At 39.2% G+C, this 19,074-nt stretch overlaps 1 protein-coding gene across 2 annotated transcripts in view; it reads right to left on the bottom strand.

The window, feature by feature from the left end:
• Nucleotides 1-19,074, bottom strand: part of EDIL3 (EGF like repeats and discoidin domains 3) — a 263,073-nt gene that overhangs the window by 241,894 nt on the left and 2,105 nt on the right. Inside the window, exon 2 of one of the 2 annotated variants that reach the window (XM_067315585.1) lies at nucleotides 13,922-13,960. The exons of the other annotated variant lie outside the window; for it this stretch is intronic. Coding sequence (XP_067171686.1) covers nucleotides 13,922-13,960 — 39 coding nt within the window. The remainder of the gene's footprint in view (nucleotides 1-13,921; nucleotides 13,961-19,074) is intronic. 2 annotated transcript variants of the gene reach the window in all.

The raw sequence follows: 19,074 nt of genomic DNA, 5'->3' as shown, positions 1-19,074 counted from the left end.
GCCAGATCATTTAAATCCTCTTGCGGCACTACTAGCGAAACAGATCACATCATTCCCATTTCAAATAGCCACATCACTGCTAAACAGGGAAGGCTGGCAAGCTAAGTAAGTCCCTGCTAAGTACAGCCAAAAAGCCAGCTTCCATCTAAACAACTGCAGAGGGAATTCTGAAATAAATGCCTATGATTGGGTGTTCAAGATTTAAATGCTCACAAACCTGAGAAGAAATGTGTGCATTTCCCTACAGTATTAAATACACTCCATTTTTTGTTGTTATTTTTGTTAGGTTTGTATTACTTAAAGCAGTATTTAAAAGACTCTGATGATCATGAAGACCTGACAGACCATAACATTTCAGATACTAGCCATTATATTTATGAAATATCTAATTCTTATGGCTCATCTAATACAAGTACTCACCTTTTCTTTACTCTCTGTCTTTTATGAAGAGCAATGGCTTCATCTTTTTGTAAAATAAATAAACAAATAAATAAAATACATACACATATATATATATTCATCTTCTTCTGAAGATAGGAAAATTTGGAATTATACTTGCTTCAAGAAGTTGTATTATTACTCAGTGGTTTTGACTGCAATTTTTAAACTTATTCACTATGTAGAGCTTGATTATTTTTAAATGAAAAAGGCATGCAATTCTAGTGCAGAAAATGACTTTCTGTCTAGTAGAACTCTAATCAGTGTGATTTACCTTCTTACTTTTAAAAATTTCAATAATTATGAAGTTAAAGAAAGAAATGGGAAATGGCTTAAAAATAACTGTAGTATAGCTGAAATCAATGAAGTATATTTAAAACCTCTGATTTTGAAGCACCAGTGTCTGAAACCTGTAGGTCTTGGAAAGACCTTGAAAGAAACATCCCTTCAGATCCTGAACACAAAACTAAGTGTAATTATCTTGTGTGTCCAGAAGTTTGATGATCTGTCTCAGGTTTACTAACTTTGATGACTGGGGAAAAGAAACAAACAAAAAAAAAAAACCAAAAAAAATCACCACACCCCCCCTAAAGAGGGAAACTCTTGGATTTGTCAAAGGTCATATTCCTGTTTTCTTCTTCCAAATATATGGTTTAACTCGATTTTAGTGAAATTCTACAAACACATTCCTGACCTTCCTCCAACAGAAGTTAATAATAGAGAGACTTTCAGGTCGGCTCAAGAAGGATGCTGCTTATACACGTGTTCTCATAACTTCCACAGGTGCATCCTTTGAGGCACTAATCCCTCCTACTATTTCATCTTAAAAAGTCACTGCAGTGACCATAGCACAAACATCACCAGTAAAACTGGGGTGACCTATTCAGATGTGGTACTTGCTGTAGACCAACATCATGTAGTCAGCAACCTGATCACATTAATGAACTCAAAAATATGAAAGACCTCAAAGAGAGACCTAAGAATACAGCTTGCCCCATCACAACATAAAGCAGCCTCACAATCCATCTGAAATGAATGAGGTTAAGAACTATCAATTCTTTTTCTTTAAGAAAATATTTATGATCAAAATAAGAGAGGTTTTTATCACAGAAAAAAATAATTCAGAAAGTCTATGACAAGCCATAGTTTTGTTCATATCCATTGCTAAGTTAAAATTCACCTTTGCCAGTTTCTGAGCATGATACAGACACGCACATTCTGGCACTTGAGTTGCAGCAAGTTCGGCTGTATCATCATACTCAAGACTTGCATCTTGGCTTTACGATAGTATTGCTTGATACTCTAAAGCTATTCAACCTGCTTTCAGTTTCTTTTCTTATGGCTCCATAGGATCATTTGAACATAACACTTGCTTATATTTTTTGGTGATCCATGAGCTAGACAGATACTCACAAACAGTACAGTATAAAAGGTGATGGGAAGCACTACCAACTACTACTTCCTCACAGGTACTAGTCATTATTCATTTAAAACCCAAAACTTTGCGCAGTTGATGCCAGTAAAATAGAAGAGCAGGAAGGAGCAGCAGATGTTTTAAGATTCTGTTCTCTGTCAAAAACCTGGGGCCAGTCCCAGCTGCTGAAATTCAGAGCTGCTCCAAAGATGCCCAAGATCGGGTCCCTGGCATTCAACCAGAAGCAAACAGGGCACCTTCTGAAAACAGCAACTGCTGACAGAAAGCTGTGGAGACAAAACGTAAATAACCTTATTTTTTCTCTATGGCTTGTTTCCTCCAATTCTCTGCTATCACTATTCCAACAAGGATGTTCTGCCAATATTTTTCCAGCAGGTCTGCATAAAGCTGTTAGCCTAAGATCTTTCTTCATTCTAGTTTTACGCTGACAGCAAGTGTCCCTGTAAAAAAATCTTTTTACGATATGACATTTTAAAAGTCGTTGGAGGGGGACGACCTGCTATGTTTCATTCAGGTCTCCTCATCACCTTTCCCCAAAAAGCCAGGTTAAAAAAAAAAAAAGAAGAAGAAGAAAAAAATACCTTTTAATCTAGTTTACCTTTTGCTATAGTTTAAGACCAGACTTTTTTAATCTTTAAGAAGAAATAAAACTTAGTTTCATCTGCTTCAAGAACCAAGGAGATCAACGCAAAGTCCGTTGAACATGCACTCCCTTCACTCAGTTTGTGCAGGAGATTCCCCAGGGAATTTCTCTCTTTCTCAATGTTCCATTATTTTTAAGTGTTAATAAAAACAGTTTCCTTAATACTATTTAAGCATAAAAGACCCAAAATACTTTGAAATTGGGAGCTAGAGAAAAAAAACAAAAAACATAGCTCCTTATTTTCCATTGGTAGCACACAGATTCTGCAAATAGCCTCTTTCTTTGCCCTATAGTAGGTTGGAGGGCAAAGGCGTCTCAGAAGTTCCTCACATCTCTCATTCTAGAGAGGAGACTAAGATTTCTCTCCTGCAACTCCTTTTCTTTATGAGAAAACTATGCAGAGAGCTTAAAACTTAAATGAGTTCAGCTTTTTCTCCAAAACTTCTGTTACAGATTTATCATTTCCTGTTCAAGCTTCCCTTTCAGTCTTTGTCTGTCAGCTCAAGCACAATGTGGCTACAGCACAGCTTCTTCTTCCAGACAGAAGAGCCCTTCCCAATGCACACTGAAATTTCTGGACAGATGGACACATTTGAATAAAAGAAAATGAGGATTTGAGCCTTAATCTACAGCTTCTCCAAGAAGCACCCTAACTAGTAAACCGCTCCCTCAAAGTCTTCAGTGACCTCGACTTCCTCCCAGTGAAAGACATTGAATTATAAAAGCTTTTATAGTAGAAAGAACAATATTATGGTGCTGACCATTATTATTTTGCTTGTCACTTAGGATTCTAAGAGGGGTGAGTGAGCAGTAGCTTTGCCTGGTTGATCTTTTGCCATTTTTTCCTTAATTTTCCTGCGTCCCTAAGACACAGCCTTTCCTACCCATTGGCACAGCTAATCAGCACAAGTTCTTGTGTGCTTGAGTTTGTATTACTTTGCCATCTATCATTCAAGCTTTCAGAAAGCTTTCCAAATTCTACTGCAAAGTGTCATGCAAGCCTTTCCTTTAACTAGATCATTCCTCTCCTTTCATACCTCCACCTTCTCACCCTTTTCTCATCACACCAAACATATGTCACTGCTCTATATTTTCAAAGCTCTTTAAAAGGACCTCTGTCATTTCTTACTCAGTAACAAGTAGTCCAGCTGAACCTGCCATGTGTTTGAAAACTCAAAATCAAAGCACTTTGTGTTTCATTCTCTTCTACATTGCCCTTTATCCCTGGAAAGATATTTATGAGAAGTTCAAGGCGGCTGCCTTTCATCTTCTCCAAACCCTTCCTTAAAACTCTCCTTGTTGCACCACAGCACTGACCTTTAGTTACACCAGAGGATCACTAATACTGTAGCCACTTAGACCATTATTGCCCCATAATTCATTAGTTTCCATGTTGATCTATCTGTGTTCAAACAGCATTTTCTCTTATTCTTAGCTTGCAAGGTTTTGGGATTCTTCTTTTATACAGTTAGCTATATACAGTACAATGGTTCCAGTTGGTATGTCCCTAGACACTGAGAGCAGAAGTACTTAAAACCAAAGAGATTTAATCTAACTATGGTCTTCAAAGACTTGCCATGAAACCTTGTGCCACGGCACTGGTTCTGCTGTGATTCACTGTATTTTCTTACAAAAGAAGAGAAATACTTCTCACCCCAATTGTGAACCTTACTATTTGCAAAGCAAATTCATGCTGTAGATTAGAAGTTATAGGAGCAGCAACAGGATAGCTATACAACTGGAAAAAAAAAAAAGCCAGTGGCTTAGGAAAAAAATAAAATAAAAAATACAGTCACCTTATTGCAGCAAAACACACTATGTAGAAGTAACAGTCTGTCAGATACACTAACCTTTCTGTACACATTATGTCACCAATGCAGTACCAGCAGCACTGTTACTGTTTCTGGACCCAAATTAAAAGGTTCAACTGGATAGTATGCCCTTAATTTTGGGCTCTCACATGGAGGCACAACTGGCTAGGAGATAATATTTGTGAAAATAATGGAGGAAAGAAATGCAGAAATCTAAAATTAACACTGAACATAATTTCAGGTTGATGACTTCTGTGAGAAAGATTTAATGTTTACATCTCATACCACATTCTGCAGAATTCATTGCATTGCAGGATTATGCCTTTTTTAATTCTAAATTCTGCTGAACACCCTCAATTTCTAATGAAGGCAATCAAAGCAACGTCTGTGAAAACTTCCCAGAAATGTTCAGCTTATACGACCTACATTTATTCATTTTTCAAGCAGAAGAAACATTTCACAAGGAACCAAGAGAAACACAGCTCATGATCAATGGTCAGTAATCAAGACTGTTTAATTAATGCATATTTTTATTACTCTTCTTAGGCAGACTGACATATACTGATCAGCTCTGTTTACACACAGTTTTATTAATAAATCAGTGCAGCATACACTCATTTTACTGGCTAACTTCCTCAAAACTAATTTCTTTAGGCAGAGCCCAGTGAATTGAAACGCCTATAGTTTTCATGAAAAACGTAATAGCACTTCCCATTAGTTTTAAAGATCAGCTACTTTATTATACAAAATATCTAATTTCTTACTTCAGACAAGAAACAGGGAGGTTTTAAATTAGATAATCAATTATTAGAAAATGTCTGGTCTTCCCCCAGAGTGTAACCAAATGAATCATCAATTCACTTTATTTTAATTTCTTCCCTTAACACTCATATCAGCAGAGTTTTTCAACTCTTTGCATGATCACTGAATCTGAAAATCTATAAATCTCATCATCTTAGCAGGAGGTTTCCATCTGAGATCTCGTGCCAAATCCAGACTGCATTTTAAAATGCAAACTCATAACTTCGTACCTATATACTTAAAAGCTGTGGTTTGCTGTTATAATCTGGAAATTGGATGTTTCCAATACCAACATCTTCAGGAGGAAAACGTTCAATGAGAATCTCTATACACTGCTACCCTTTTTTTTCCCCATTTGTATTTCATAAACAAACATAAAAGAAAGTTAATAATGGAAGTAAATCTTTGTTCTTGGGTTCTTACTGCCAGCCCACACAGCCGCAAGACAATAAAATGAAAACTGAAGAACAAAACAAAAAAACCACTTAACATTGAAAATTTCAGCGTATGTTTAATGTTGTTTAGCTTACTTTATTCATAATAAGCAACAATTATAAAGTTAAAGAGAAAACAAAAAAGGAAAAACACCAGATGCACCATGTAGCAGATCTTACATTTTATTTTTGCTAGCACATACATAAAACACCAACCCATTCTTTACATTAAAAGGTAAAAAACAAACCACTGCTCTCTGCAGAAGGCTAATTGAACAACATTATCTTAATCCCACACAGCTATTCAAAACCAGGCTTACAAGGGATATGAATCTTCATGCTGACCTTCCAGGAAGGGTCAAAGTTACTGAGATGACGACTCATCTTCCCACCACACACTGCTGTGAGAAGCCCGGCTCTGTCTTCTCCATAACCTCCCCATGGGCACTGGGGGCTGCTGCGAGCCCCCACTGCAGCCGCCCCTTCCCCAGGCTGGACAAGCCCCAGCCCTGAAGCCTCTCCACACAGGGCAAGTGCTCCAGCCCCCGGCCAGCTTAGTGGCCCTCCCCTGTGCTTATTCCAGTTTATCAATGTTTTTCCTGTATCGGGCGGCCCCAAACTGGATGCAGTATCTAGATGAGGTCTAACGAGAGCTGATTTGAGAGGGACAGTCCCTTCCTCAGTCTGCTGGCTGCGCTCCTGCCAATACAGCTGGGGATGCTGTTGGCATTCGTTGGTCCCAGGGCATCCTGTGGGCTCACACTTGGCTCACTGCCCACCAGGACACCCAGGGCCTCTTCCACAGAGCTGCTCCCCTGGCCCAGCCTGTCCTGTTGCAGGGAGCTCTTCCTGCCCAGGGGCAGGACTCTGCATTTGTCCTTGTTGGCTGTCATATGGTTCATGTCAGCCCATTCCTCCAGCCTGTCTAGGTCCCTCTGGACACCAGCCCAGCCCTTGGCTGCATTGACTGGTCGAGCTTAGTGTCACCTGCAGACTTGATGGGAATGCACTCTGTCCCCTCCTCCAGGTCACTGATGAAGATGTGAAACAGGACACGTCCAAGGACAGACCCCCGCAGTACTCTACTTGTTACTGGCCTCCAAGCTGATAGGACCCATAACCACTACTATCCGAGTGCTGCCATCCAGGCAGTGTTTTACCCATCTAGCTGTCCACCCATCCAAACCATCACGGCCCAGCTTGAATACAAGAATATTGGCAGGGTCAAAAGCCTTGTTACGGCCCAGGTAAGTGACACCCGCTTCTCTTCCCTCATCCACAAATCCAGGCCTTTTATCACAGAAGGCAATTGCATTAGTCAGGTGTAAATCCAGGCAGACAGCTACCACTCACCCTCACCTCCTTCATGTGCCCAGAAGTGTGCTCCATGATTTTCCAAGGAACCAACCAGGACCAGCCTGTAGTTTCCCGGATCTTCCTTTTAGCCTTTTTGAAAGATGGGTGCAAGGCTTGCCTTTCTCCAGTCACTGAGGACCTCCTTGGATCTCCATTACCTTTCAGAGTCTTGCAAGGACATCTGCTAGCTCTCTCAGCACCCTCAGACACACCCCATCTCATCCCATGCACCCATATGGGGCAAGTTCTCTTCAGTCACCCCAGCTCAATGCTCATCCGCTGCTGGTTACTTCTCTCCTTGAACCCTTTCACGAAGCACAGAGGCTTGGCAGGCCTTGCTGGTAAAAACTGAGGCAGAGGCAGCATTTAGTACCTCAGTTTTATTTCTGTCCTCTGTCACTAAGTCATCCGCCCCATTCGGCAACAAGCCCACGTTTTCCTTGCCAGGTCTCCCCTGATGGCACCACTGGTACCCAAATGGATGAGCAACACGGGGTAAGTCTGAGGACTGGAAAAGCCTCTGCAGTCTCTCTGCACCATCCCAGATCCGAGCACCCGAGATAACAAGTCAGACCAGCCAGTGCCTTCATCCCCAGCAGGGGAGAGTCTCTATCACCCTCCTTTTCTTCTTTGTGTGGACACTTGGTTGATGCTCAGCTGGCTCTGATGCCGTCACTTGCCCTCCCTTCCCCCCAGATGGGAGGCATCCTCCTCACATGTTTCCAGGGCACTGTACCCACAACTGCAGAACCAGAGAAGGAGCCTTAGATGTGACACCTGCAGTGACAAGCTTAATCCCCATCTTGGAAGTTTCCAACCACAGCTCCTTTGAAGGTGGTCCTCCAGATTCCTCTCCTTCTTTGCAATGCAGGGCTCGAACGGTTGGCTTTGTGGGGTCTCTGACAAGACCCTGTCGATCTCCTGTTTGTCCTCCCTGACGACGTGCAGCCTGCTCACCTCCTCCCACAGGGCCTTCACCTGGCAACTCCGGGCAGCAAGCAGAGCACAATTGCAGCAGCCAAGGCCACCGCTGTCCCAACCCTGGGAGAGGCCCCTTTCCACCCCGCTCTGACAATTGCTCCATCTCTGTCAGCTGTCTCAGGCTCTTAAGTATCTCTAAGATAAAGCTTTCAAACTTGCAATAATCTTTAAAAGGACAGATAATATGTACATGCACACATTATATGAAGATCACAACAATTTCATTTTGCTACCAAGCATTTTTACAAAAGCCAGTTTCAGCTCTGAGAGCTGTGGAGCTAAAGCAGTACATAGGCTCCCAGCCTTGCGGGGGGGGGGGACTGGGACCAGGAGCCTAAGGCTCTTGGAGCTCCTCATTCATCTTTGCCAAATCTGAACCATAGGTTAGGCACTTAAGTTTAAGTGAACCATACTCTCCCAAGAGTAAACAACCAACTACAACACCTCTGCTAACACATTAGGAAGGTAGTGATTTTCATTTCAGATACACGTAGCATTACTCAACTGGCTTATTGCAAAAGGGTGATTTCAGCACTTAGTGTTTTATTTAAATGCTGGCAAGCAATCCAGATCAAGGGCCCCAGGTCAGACCATAAAGAGAATTGCAGCTGTTAGGCCATAAATGCACCTAATTCACAGCTGCCAGTTTTCTTTTTTGCCCACGATGCAGGAGTCCAAATCTGAAAATGTAACATTAAAAACCAAAATTTCAGAGAGGTTTTGGCCTATTCTCTAAAAGGTGTTCTGCAGCTATTTCTGCAAGTTCTATGAAACCATAAAATCCTAAACTATATTTATAATAATAATAATGAAAAAAGAACATCTGATTTGAAGAATTAATTACCTGATTTAGACATGAAGTGACAGCTTGTAATATAGATAATGATTCTGGCAAAGCCAAAGGAATAAGTCTAAAGGAAGCTTTGGCACAAAGTTATTCTGCGGTATTCACAAGTAGTGTCTTTGGGTTATTAAAGTCAAGAAAAGACACAAAAATCCAGATTTCTTAAGGAGTTAAAATTTAAGAGCAATCTATTTTCAACATCAAACTTGGATTAGCATCTGCCAGAGTTCTCAGTCTTTGAAACATCAACTGAAAAATCAAAAATCCAGAGGTTCAAGTCAGTCCACCATTAGGGGGAAAAAAGGGATAAAATAACAGTCTGTGGAAAATGAAGTGGTGGCTTAATGTACAATATAAATCCTAAACACGAAAAACACTTTCAAACAACACTCTGTTCGACAAAATGAAGTCTTTGTCTGCATTTTCTGCCCTAATTGTCCTGCGATTGTAGCTGATTCTAGCCCTTGGCCGTTAGGGCCTGTAACACTGATAGTTTTCAGAACTATGAGAAGCTTTCAACTTATCAGGAGAGTTCCAGGAAAAGAAGAACAACTTCATGGTCTTGTGCAAAGCAAGAAAGTAGGATCTCACAAAAACCATAGGCTTGAGAAAAAGAAAACAAAAAACAGGCAAGCAGAAAAGAATTACACCTCTCACACACACTCAAAAAAAATCCCATTACTCTTCCAACAGTACACGTAGTCTAAAAATGCAGGGTAGTTAGTGATGAAAAACAAGTTCATTATATAGATACCAAGGATAGATATAGTCATTTCTAATGAAGGGAAATGCTGCCAAAATTTTTTTGGAGAGCCTGAGGTATCTGTATTGAATGCAGAAGCCCTTTCTCCTCTGCAAACAATCACCCCCAGCCTTCACTTTTTGGTGAATACTGCAGAACATAAATACTATATAAAGAGCTGTCTTGCATTAGTATTTTCAGATACATTAGAATAAGCCAAAAGCAACCACAACAATTGCATGATGTACCATACCTCATTCTCCCCACCTAATGCATCTTTTATAATTCATGATACTGCCATTCAGAAAAAGACTACATATGAACCTGGACATGATCCCATGGGGACAGATCTACACTACTCCAAGAACAACACTGGCAATATAGCTCAGAAAAACCCCAAAGAGATAAAATTTCTTCTGAATCCCCATTTTCACTGGAAAGTAAAAGAGGTGTATTCAGTCATTACCCTTTTCAAGGCACTCTTCCCTTCCACCTTTCCCACTTGGACAGCAATAAGAGGTACATGGGATATGACTGTCCTGCCTCCTTTTTCAGCCACCAGCAGAGCACCTCTCCGCATTTGCCTCAGCAGCCTTCAGCCTGCTCCCTGAAGCCCAAACACCAGGGAAGGCCCCACGTGGCCTAAGAGCAGAGACGACTGTTAGCATTATTCCACTGCTCAGTGAGGGTATGACCTAAGAAAAGTTAGTATTTTATTTTTAGACCACATGAACTTAGAAAAAGTACCTTCTATAAAACCAATTTCAGCAGATATACACTACAGCATGTAATCTACTAGAACAGTAATTTGATGTCTTTTCTGCTGCTCTCTTTCAAAGAACAGATGTAATATGTCTAAAATCTTCAGTAATTTTACTGCTGTATCTTAACAGAAAAATGGGCAGAAGAAAACTATACCTTTTCTGAAGCTGCTTTTTCTACAGAAAATCTGTTCGAAGTTCCTATATTAAAATTATTATTATTATTATTAAAATTAAAAATTATTCCAAGTGTTACAAAATACATATACCATGCTGTAAACAGACTAGGCATTCTAACATGAACTTTAAAAGCTTCTAACACCTCATTTTGAAAATGAAACAGAACTGAAAATCTCTTGCATATATAGTAATAAAATGAAAACGCTGAGTAACATTAAGTGAGTTTCCCTGAAACAGTAATTCCAGATGATTACCTGTTTGCGAGATCCCTGCAACTCCGTGAGTAAGCATTACCCCAACACTAACACCTCACACATACACAATTAAATTGGCAAGCAGCTGCAACGCTTGCAGTGCAGGAGCTAGCACTTGAGAGATCCATCATGGCTTTTACGAGACATAAGTCATCAAATCTCATTATTTCTCTTAAAGGGAGATGCCTTTCTATGACATGTATTGACCTTAATTTTCAGACTTTAGAGATGCTCTTTTACTATCAAGAAGGTACACACACTTCAAGAAAGAAAGAAGAAAGAAAAAAAAATCACAAGAACTTGATGTGACACAAGAGATTGCTATGAGAGATGCTAGCACAAAGTATTATGAAAACCTGCCAGACTAGAATACTTATGGGGTGAAAGACTAGCCTCCTGAATCTCCAAAAACCTGAAAGTTGAAAGCTTCTTGTCTTTCTTGCTGCAGTTCTTCACCTCTGAAGAAGATACTGCACCAGAGAAAAAGCCCAGTTCAGATAACTGATTGTAATTATACCCAACTGATCTTTATTCCAGGATATGCCTCCTTCCCTCCCCTGCTTTAAATGAAAATTTTTAGCTGGGATTTAAAATTTTATTCAAATTTTTCTTTAAGTGTAATGCCATAACCACAGATTCTGAAAAAGAAAGCAAAGTACTTATTTTTAGCTATTTATTGCTTTCTACAGGAAATTAAAAAAAAAAAAAAAAGGACAATACTCATTGGTGTTTCAGACCCAAGGAAGAGACACAGCTCCCACAAAGTTTGTGCATGAAGCTGGGCTGCAGGGACTTTGTGGCTTGCAAATGCCACAACACTTCTTGGCAAGTCATTTACTCACTAAAAGATGCAGTTTTTGTCCAACAGAATCCAGCAGCTAGATTCAATATGCATATGAAGGACACATGAAGTTCTAAAGAAACAACTAACTGAAATATCTTGTGTTAATATTTTGAAGAGTTTTCTTTTTTTGCTCCTCAAATAACTAATGCATTTAGTGATTTTTTTCAAGCATAAGCATCGTCAGAAATAACTGACAAGGAAATAAATATCTCCAATTGAACAACTCGCTCAGTTTGACTTCTTGTTTCTTTCTGTTCAACCTTCATACAGTAAGACTGAATAGAAAAGCCAGAACCACATCTAGCCATCAGTAGTTTTAAAGCAGTTTACTTGCTTAGAAATTAACTGAAAGCAAGGGAAGAATTGCTAAGGAATGCAGCTCCTCCCGCTCTACTAAGGGCATGAGAGGAACTCCCGATCCTTGCTTATTTTGTGTGGCCAGGGAGTGATCTTTATCCATAAGCTAAATATTTGGCAAAAAATACTTAGGGAAAGAAAACAACGTAATCTGTCCATGTCAAAATAACCTATCAGGACAGTTTAGCTAATCTCCATCAGATTGGCCTGGGGATGGCAAGGCAACACACAGCTATTCAGGACTGGGAAAGGGCAGCAGTACCACAGGATTTACTTCTCCGCACTCATACCAAGGCAAAGCAAACACATGTTGAAAGGAATGCAGTGCATACTAACAAGCCCGATTTTTATATCTGGTCTCCATAGCAGGTGTATAGCCATATATCTCCATAGCTATACACATGAAGTAAGGAGAAACTTGGCTTTCTGGGTCTTAGGGTACGGTAGAGCTTGTATCACTACTCAAAATGGTTTAAGTTCATTTGTTTGACTCTGCACTGAAAAACAGACTTGGGACAGTCACACAGCCGTTGATAGCCAATAAGTACTCTGAGGTGCAAGTCCAGAAACATATCTCTCGGCAAAAAATGCCTAAGCTGTAACTGAGAAAAATATCTGCAGCTACACCTTACAGAAACCACTTGAGACTCGATCTCGTGGAGGCCATGTCCAACCACCCTGTGCAGCTCGCTTCTGCCTGTTCCCACTCCCTTCCCTGCTGCAGTGCTGGGGCTTGCTGCACCCCAAGTTAAGCCATCCCAAGAAGCTCAACTATCTGACAACTAACTTTGCAAAGAAAAGAATACTTTTCTGACACTGAATTGCTCTGCATAAGACCATCAGCAGTGCTGGTACTAGGGAAGAGTCTTTCAGTGGCAAACAGCCGTTAGACTGGCTTGGCCGTACTGTCAGATCCCATCCTACAAAGCTGCTTGTTTCTCAGCTGGTGTCTAGTATTAAGAAACTGTAGTAAGTTAGGAAGTATAAGTTCCTACAAACTAAATCCTTGCTTCAGTCTTTCAATGGCCAGGAGGCTGCATCTTTACCATCAGTTGGAGTCAAACCTTTTTACTATTCTGTTTTTACTCACACTCAGCATTTTAAATGTATATTAGTACATAATTATCTAAATACACTAAAAGATATTTGAGGAATACTAGGATAATGCTGCTCTTGCTGCATGAAGCAATAGAGATGTAGCCTTAATAGGAACTAGTACATACTGTCAACCATGCAGATTTCAGGGTTCTCACTCAGAACAATGGTTTGATTTGTTTTTCCGCCAGATCTCACCAAAGAAGAGAAAAACTCTTGAAGCTATAGTCCTAAGTGTGTCTGTGTTTGCTTCAAGCACCTTTTTTTTGTTCTCTGGCTGTCCACTGTGAAATTTAGTAACAGGCTGAACCAAAAGACCCACATGTGGGTAGAAATTTAAAGTTAAGTAAAATGAAAACCATGTTCCACAGAAATCACAGAATGAGCATGCATGGTATTTAAATGCATCATTCTGAAAGAAAACATGTACCTAAACAAAGATACCAGGTTAAACAGAAGCCTGGTGAAGGAAGTCAAGATATTGAATAGGCTGGGATTGATCACACCTAGGAAAATGAAAGCCATTATTAAAAAAAAGTTGATTTTTATCCTGAGGCACTACTTACAACTGATGCATCATTTTGTATGATGCCCTTCAGGCCAGAAGATAAGCCACAAAAGAGACATCAAATAAATTAGACAAAAGCATAATTGAAGAAATATTTATAGAAATCACAATAGAATAAGACTACTAGGTCATTTTACCTATTTCCCATGAGAACAGCACATAATGTCCCCATCCGCACTGTACACTCTTCACAGTATTAATCTAATCTTCCTTTTAATTTTTTCAAATCAGTGGATGTTCAGTAGTTTTAGAAGAACTCTGGAGCAGCATCTCAAAGCAATCAGCTACTAGATCAATTTTCTTAAACCTAGTGAAGCCCTCGTAAGGCAGTCCTGTGCAATTCCTCACACAAGTAAGGAACCTGACAAATTACGTACCAAATGATATCTTCTCCATGTTTGCTTTGAAAGCCCCAGCTGCAAAGATAAGAACAAAAAAAAAAATAATTTCAGACACCATGCCACTGCGTGAAAAAAAATAAAATAAAAGACTGGCAAAAAGCTTAGAGTGTTATGACCTTTGGGACTATAACAGAGAATAATCAGACAGCAAGCCTGGATGAAAGGGACTGGTTGTATGCAGTGATATCCAGCAGTGACAGAGGCTGTCATAGATGAGGGGGAGATGGACATAAAGACATAAGTAAATATAAAATAAACCGAGCATCTTTTATTTTCTATTTTTCACACTTACACATGGTATATAAAAGTCTTATCCAAAAGTATTTCCTATATGGTTTGTGGTAGCTACACTACGTAGAAACCTAGAAACATGAGTAAACACAGGGCAGAAATTACTGTTATTTACACACTGCTGTCACAGCTCTCCATAAATACACAGGTTGACCCAGCTTCTTGACAATGATAGGAAAAAAGCAGTTTTTGTAGAAATTTTGCCAGCATCTGAACATAGAAGCATGGCAAATAAAATTACTGCAGCTAAAAATTGGCAAAGCAATCATCTCTTTTCTTTTTTTTGCACCTCCGTCAAAATGTTACTGTTGGAAGAATACTCAAAGACAAAAAAAGTCCTCTAGGCCTAGATTTTAACTTTATCTTAAAGTATGGCCACCATCTAGCTATGCACAAATTCACTGTGCCGTTCAAAATGGAAAATGATTAAAGAAAAACTGGCTTGCAAGGGGAGTGGGATAGGAAGAAGGAAAGAAGGTTGTCCACAAAACACTGTAAAAGTTCTGCTCTGTATTAAAGTGAAATTAGCAGGAGAAGAGGGGGGGGACAGTAGTGTTTCTATAAAGGAGCAAGAAGGAGGAAAAGAGCTCAGAATTGTTAAAAAACAAAACTAAGCCAAAACTGCAGACTCCCCGCTCCCAGGAGGCTGCGACTTTGCCTGCGCTCTCCAGCGCGACATCCCCAGGGAAGAGCAGCAGTCCCCCAGCTCCCCTCGCAGCCTTCGTTTCAGGCTTGGGCGTGCCAGCCTCCTGCTGAGCTCAGCACACACAGCAGATCTTCCCCTGCCCCTTTATCACCCTCCGTCTGCTGCTACTCCATGCTGACACCAAGTTTTACTACATCAAATATTACAGCCAAAATTGTAAATTCCAAAAACTGAAAAATTATATTTCTGCGGCCATAAGTGCTATAACGAAGATATTCCAGCTATCTCTCTCCATTTGAGCCACAGGAAAGGATACTTTCTTTTGTACTTTTAAAAAAGTTCATCAGAACTCTTCTAGGAGCGAAGAGCATTAGCCTACAAGTGGCACTTTAAAAATAAGTTTGACAGGATGGAGTGAGGAATACTACTGAGAGTCTTGAAACTAGTCTCAGAAGTTCATTGCTTTCAGTGCAGTTTTTGTTGAATACAACCAATTTTGCTTTGACATACTGAGTTTTGCATCCTGAGTTCATAGAATGATCAAATCTTATTTAACGTTACTCAAACATTTTCAAAATCTTTTAAGAAGTATCAGACCAGATGTATGGCAGTATAAGTGAACATACTTTCATTGTACGCTAGCTGAAGACTATGTACATACGGTATAGTGGACATACTCAAATCAATTTACTTTCACATGTGTTTCATATGCTAATGCTTTCATGCACACAACCTGTAATTATTAGCTATTGAAAACTACAGATTCTATGAGATAATTTTGCATAGCCTGTTTCATTCATCAACTTTTTAACTTAAAACAGAAGTACACTCCTGCTGTGATGAAAGATACCACAGCTCACTCTTTAAAAAAAAGAATGAAAAAAACCCAAACCATGGTGGTATGGAAATACACTTAAGATTGAGATTTTATAAAAATACAAACCATGAAAAGGCAGACACAAATCCTGCACCTGCAAGTTTCTGGGGCCTTTCAGTTACACGTTCAGTCCTTGCTTTCAGTAATATCCCATTGTCAAGGTCCTTGATCACGGCTACTGTTCCCAAACAGGTCCACCTCCCGGGCCACGACAGGAACGGCACGGAAGGGAAGCTGCTTTGCCCCCTACATACCGTATCCTTAGAAAATCAGCCACACCCTACTGTCATTATAGGCAGTGAGTAGCCCTCCAGGATAGCATCTTGCACAATATAAGTTTATTATGAAGAAGAAAACCTAAACCATTTATCACTTATTCCTCAGGCTGGTATAACACACATAATTTAGCACCGTGTTGGCTTTCCCCTTACTTCCTCAATTCCTTCCACCCACCTCCTTTAAATAGAAAGGGTGTGCAGGTTCTCCAGTATATGACAGCACTTTCTAGGGTTTCCAAGTTCGCAAATTTTAAGGTTCTTAATAACCGTTATTCAGGTTTGAATTTCTTAACTAATCTCTCATTTTCTAGTATGGAAGAATTTAATCCAAAAAGGATTAAACTCATATTCTCACCCTGAACCTGTTTTTAAAGTTGAGATAAATTAATACAGTTTTGCTGCTCAACCCACGTTCTTTCAAATTTGAGGCAGCTAAATTTCGAGTATGCTTCAAAAGAGCCCAATATCACTTGTAATACAATCCTGATCCTCCTTTAAGATTTCAGAAATGCTCCTGGTTCTGTGGCTTATGTAAGTTTGAAATGTGTAAATACATAGAAAATGAAAAAGAGTAACAAGCTAACTGTTATGTAACTGACAATGAATTTGAGAGTAACACAGATTTATTTTTGACTCTTGCAGTCTTTTAAGGCCAACTTTTTTAGAGCCAGATTCTGCTGTCTTCACTTATGTGGAACATATATCAGGCTATGAGTTTGTCATTACTACAGTAAAACTACGTGCTGAATAAATAATTAAGTCAAGGCATTTAAAAAAAACCAAAAAACACAAAAAAAACTTTTAATGGAAAGTGATTATCTTTTGAAATAACTTCCAAAGTGGATGATTTCTTTGATTTTCAATGGGATGGTTATTGAAAAAAATGGGAGGGAGGGAGACAATAAAGCACCTCTTTTCACTGTGCTACCATTGATATACAGAGTTACATGAAACACATCTTTTGAAAAAAAAGAGACAAAAAGATTTAAACAGGGCAGAGAAAGAGGAAGGTTGGAGAGACTTAAAAAAACAAAAAACAAACAAAAAAACAACAACCAGTACCACTGAGACTATTAATTCCAGTTATAACAATGCATGGCTTGACATCAAATGCTGTCCTAGGCTAACCAGACATACACAGAATGCTATACTATGCTGCTATATGCTTTCTGGAGGCTATATTAGCAGTCATGGAAAATCAATTTGAATACAAATTTAATTTGTTAAAAAGAACAGTGAAAATCATTATGCTGGGTCACATTGTCGGCAGTTTGCACAGAAGTAGATGTTGTCCAAAGATGCAAAAAGGGTCAGTAAAACAGAAGAACCTTGGTCTTAAAAAGTGTCAGTGATATTTTCAGTCTTTCAGTATAGTTATACGTGAATGATCATGTTGTACAATCTACCTCTCCTGTTTCTCAGCACTTCTGCTCCCTGCAGCTCATTCCAGCTGCAGTAAGAGGCTTTATAGAAACTTCTAAGCCTCAGAGTAGAGTGAAGGTTCCCACAGTAACAGAGAAAAAGCAACATCTTTGAAATAGTTCCTTGGAAGTCCTAAAATATTTTATCTCAGGCTCACTGGACATAGGCATAAAATAAAGAAAAAGAAGCTAGATTTGTCTGGTTTTAGCAATGTCAATATCATTTTTAGGCAAACCACATACACACACACACACAAAAAAAAAAAACAGCAACAAGCTGACTGAAAAAGCGTGATACAAATTAAGGATCAGTTCCACAATAAATACAACTCAAATGGTAAGTCTTCTTCACAAGATCCTGTTGCAAACACATTTAACCCATACACTTTAAATATACTGATTTACTATGCACTTGCAGTTCCATTACTGTAGCCGATCAGCTTACCACATTCCATGAGGTAAATTTGGGGACTAAAAGAGCCATCAGTTACAAATTATGTTTTCCTTTCATTTGATCCCATAATCTTCATTGACTGTTCTGAACCTACTGGCAACGGTGTGCTTTACCCTACAAGCAGTTCCACAGTAAATCCATATACTTTTCTTCAAATTCTCTGGAGTTTCACTGTAATGGTATTGATTCAACTTAAACATGCATTACCACCATAAATTTAGGAAATGGTATACCCAACATGAGATTCAATAATTATTGAGCATTTGCTACACTTGAAAGTGTTTCCACAACTTTGCCTCTTCAAACCATTAGTGTAATACACTAAAGAATATTCAGAAAAACAACAAAAAAACAAAGTTATCTAAGAAGAAAAATTAAAGTGCTTAAAGTTGTTCAAACCATCTACATTAAAGTGATGTTTGGCATTTAAAAACTAACACAGCATGTTAGACTATTCCAGCTAAAACGTTTGTTTGAAAAATTTCACACAACAAATCTTATTTGTTCCCCCCAAAAAACCCAAAACCAAAAACAAAAAAACAACAACACACAATGGAACTAAGAAGCCTGCGTTACTGCTATGGACACAATAAGAGGCATTATATCTGTTCCCCCCCCCCCAAAAAAAATAATCTCTTGTAGTCACTGCACCTACTGTCTGTCCACTACATGGTGGAACATCAGATTGGCTCGTGTTCAGATTTGACCAAGGAACAGCAACAGCAGCAAACATTAACCCTTACAGCCATTTTGAATTAAATGCAAAAGGACATCCCATATTAAAAAGGCATCTGCATCTTTCTTGCAAGCTAGGGATTAGATGTTGCTGCATCCCTTGAAACCTAGTTTCATCATATATATGCATATAAACACATTTCTGAAGATCAAACTCCTGTACCAGTGCATGAGATTGCAAATTTATTAGCCTGGCCACAAAGAAGAAAATTCTAGTCTTGCACTGGGATGACTTTTCATCATCATCTCTTTCTCTCCCTCTCCTCCCCCCCTTCTTTTTTAAAGACTTGCTGATACAGTATGCATGTGTTCCACAGGTAAAAAACAAAAAAGTTAAGATACGATAAATCAAAAGGAATTTGATCTCTGTCATTACTTTTCAGAGCTCCAGTAAAAGTAAAAAGCTGGTATTTTATAATATATGATT

The sequence above is a fragment of the Apteryx mantelli genome, chromosome Z, assembly GCF_036417845.1.
Source record: "Apteryx mantelli isolate bAptMan1 chromosome Z, bAptMan1.hap1, whole genome shotgun sequence".
NCBI classification, from domain to species: Eukaryota; Metazoa; Chordata; class Aves; order Apterygiformes; family Apterygidae; genus Apteryx; species Apteryx mantelli.
This window is presented reverse-complemented; position numbering and strand designations above follow the sequence as displayed.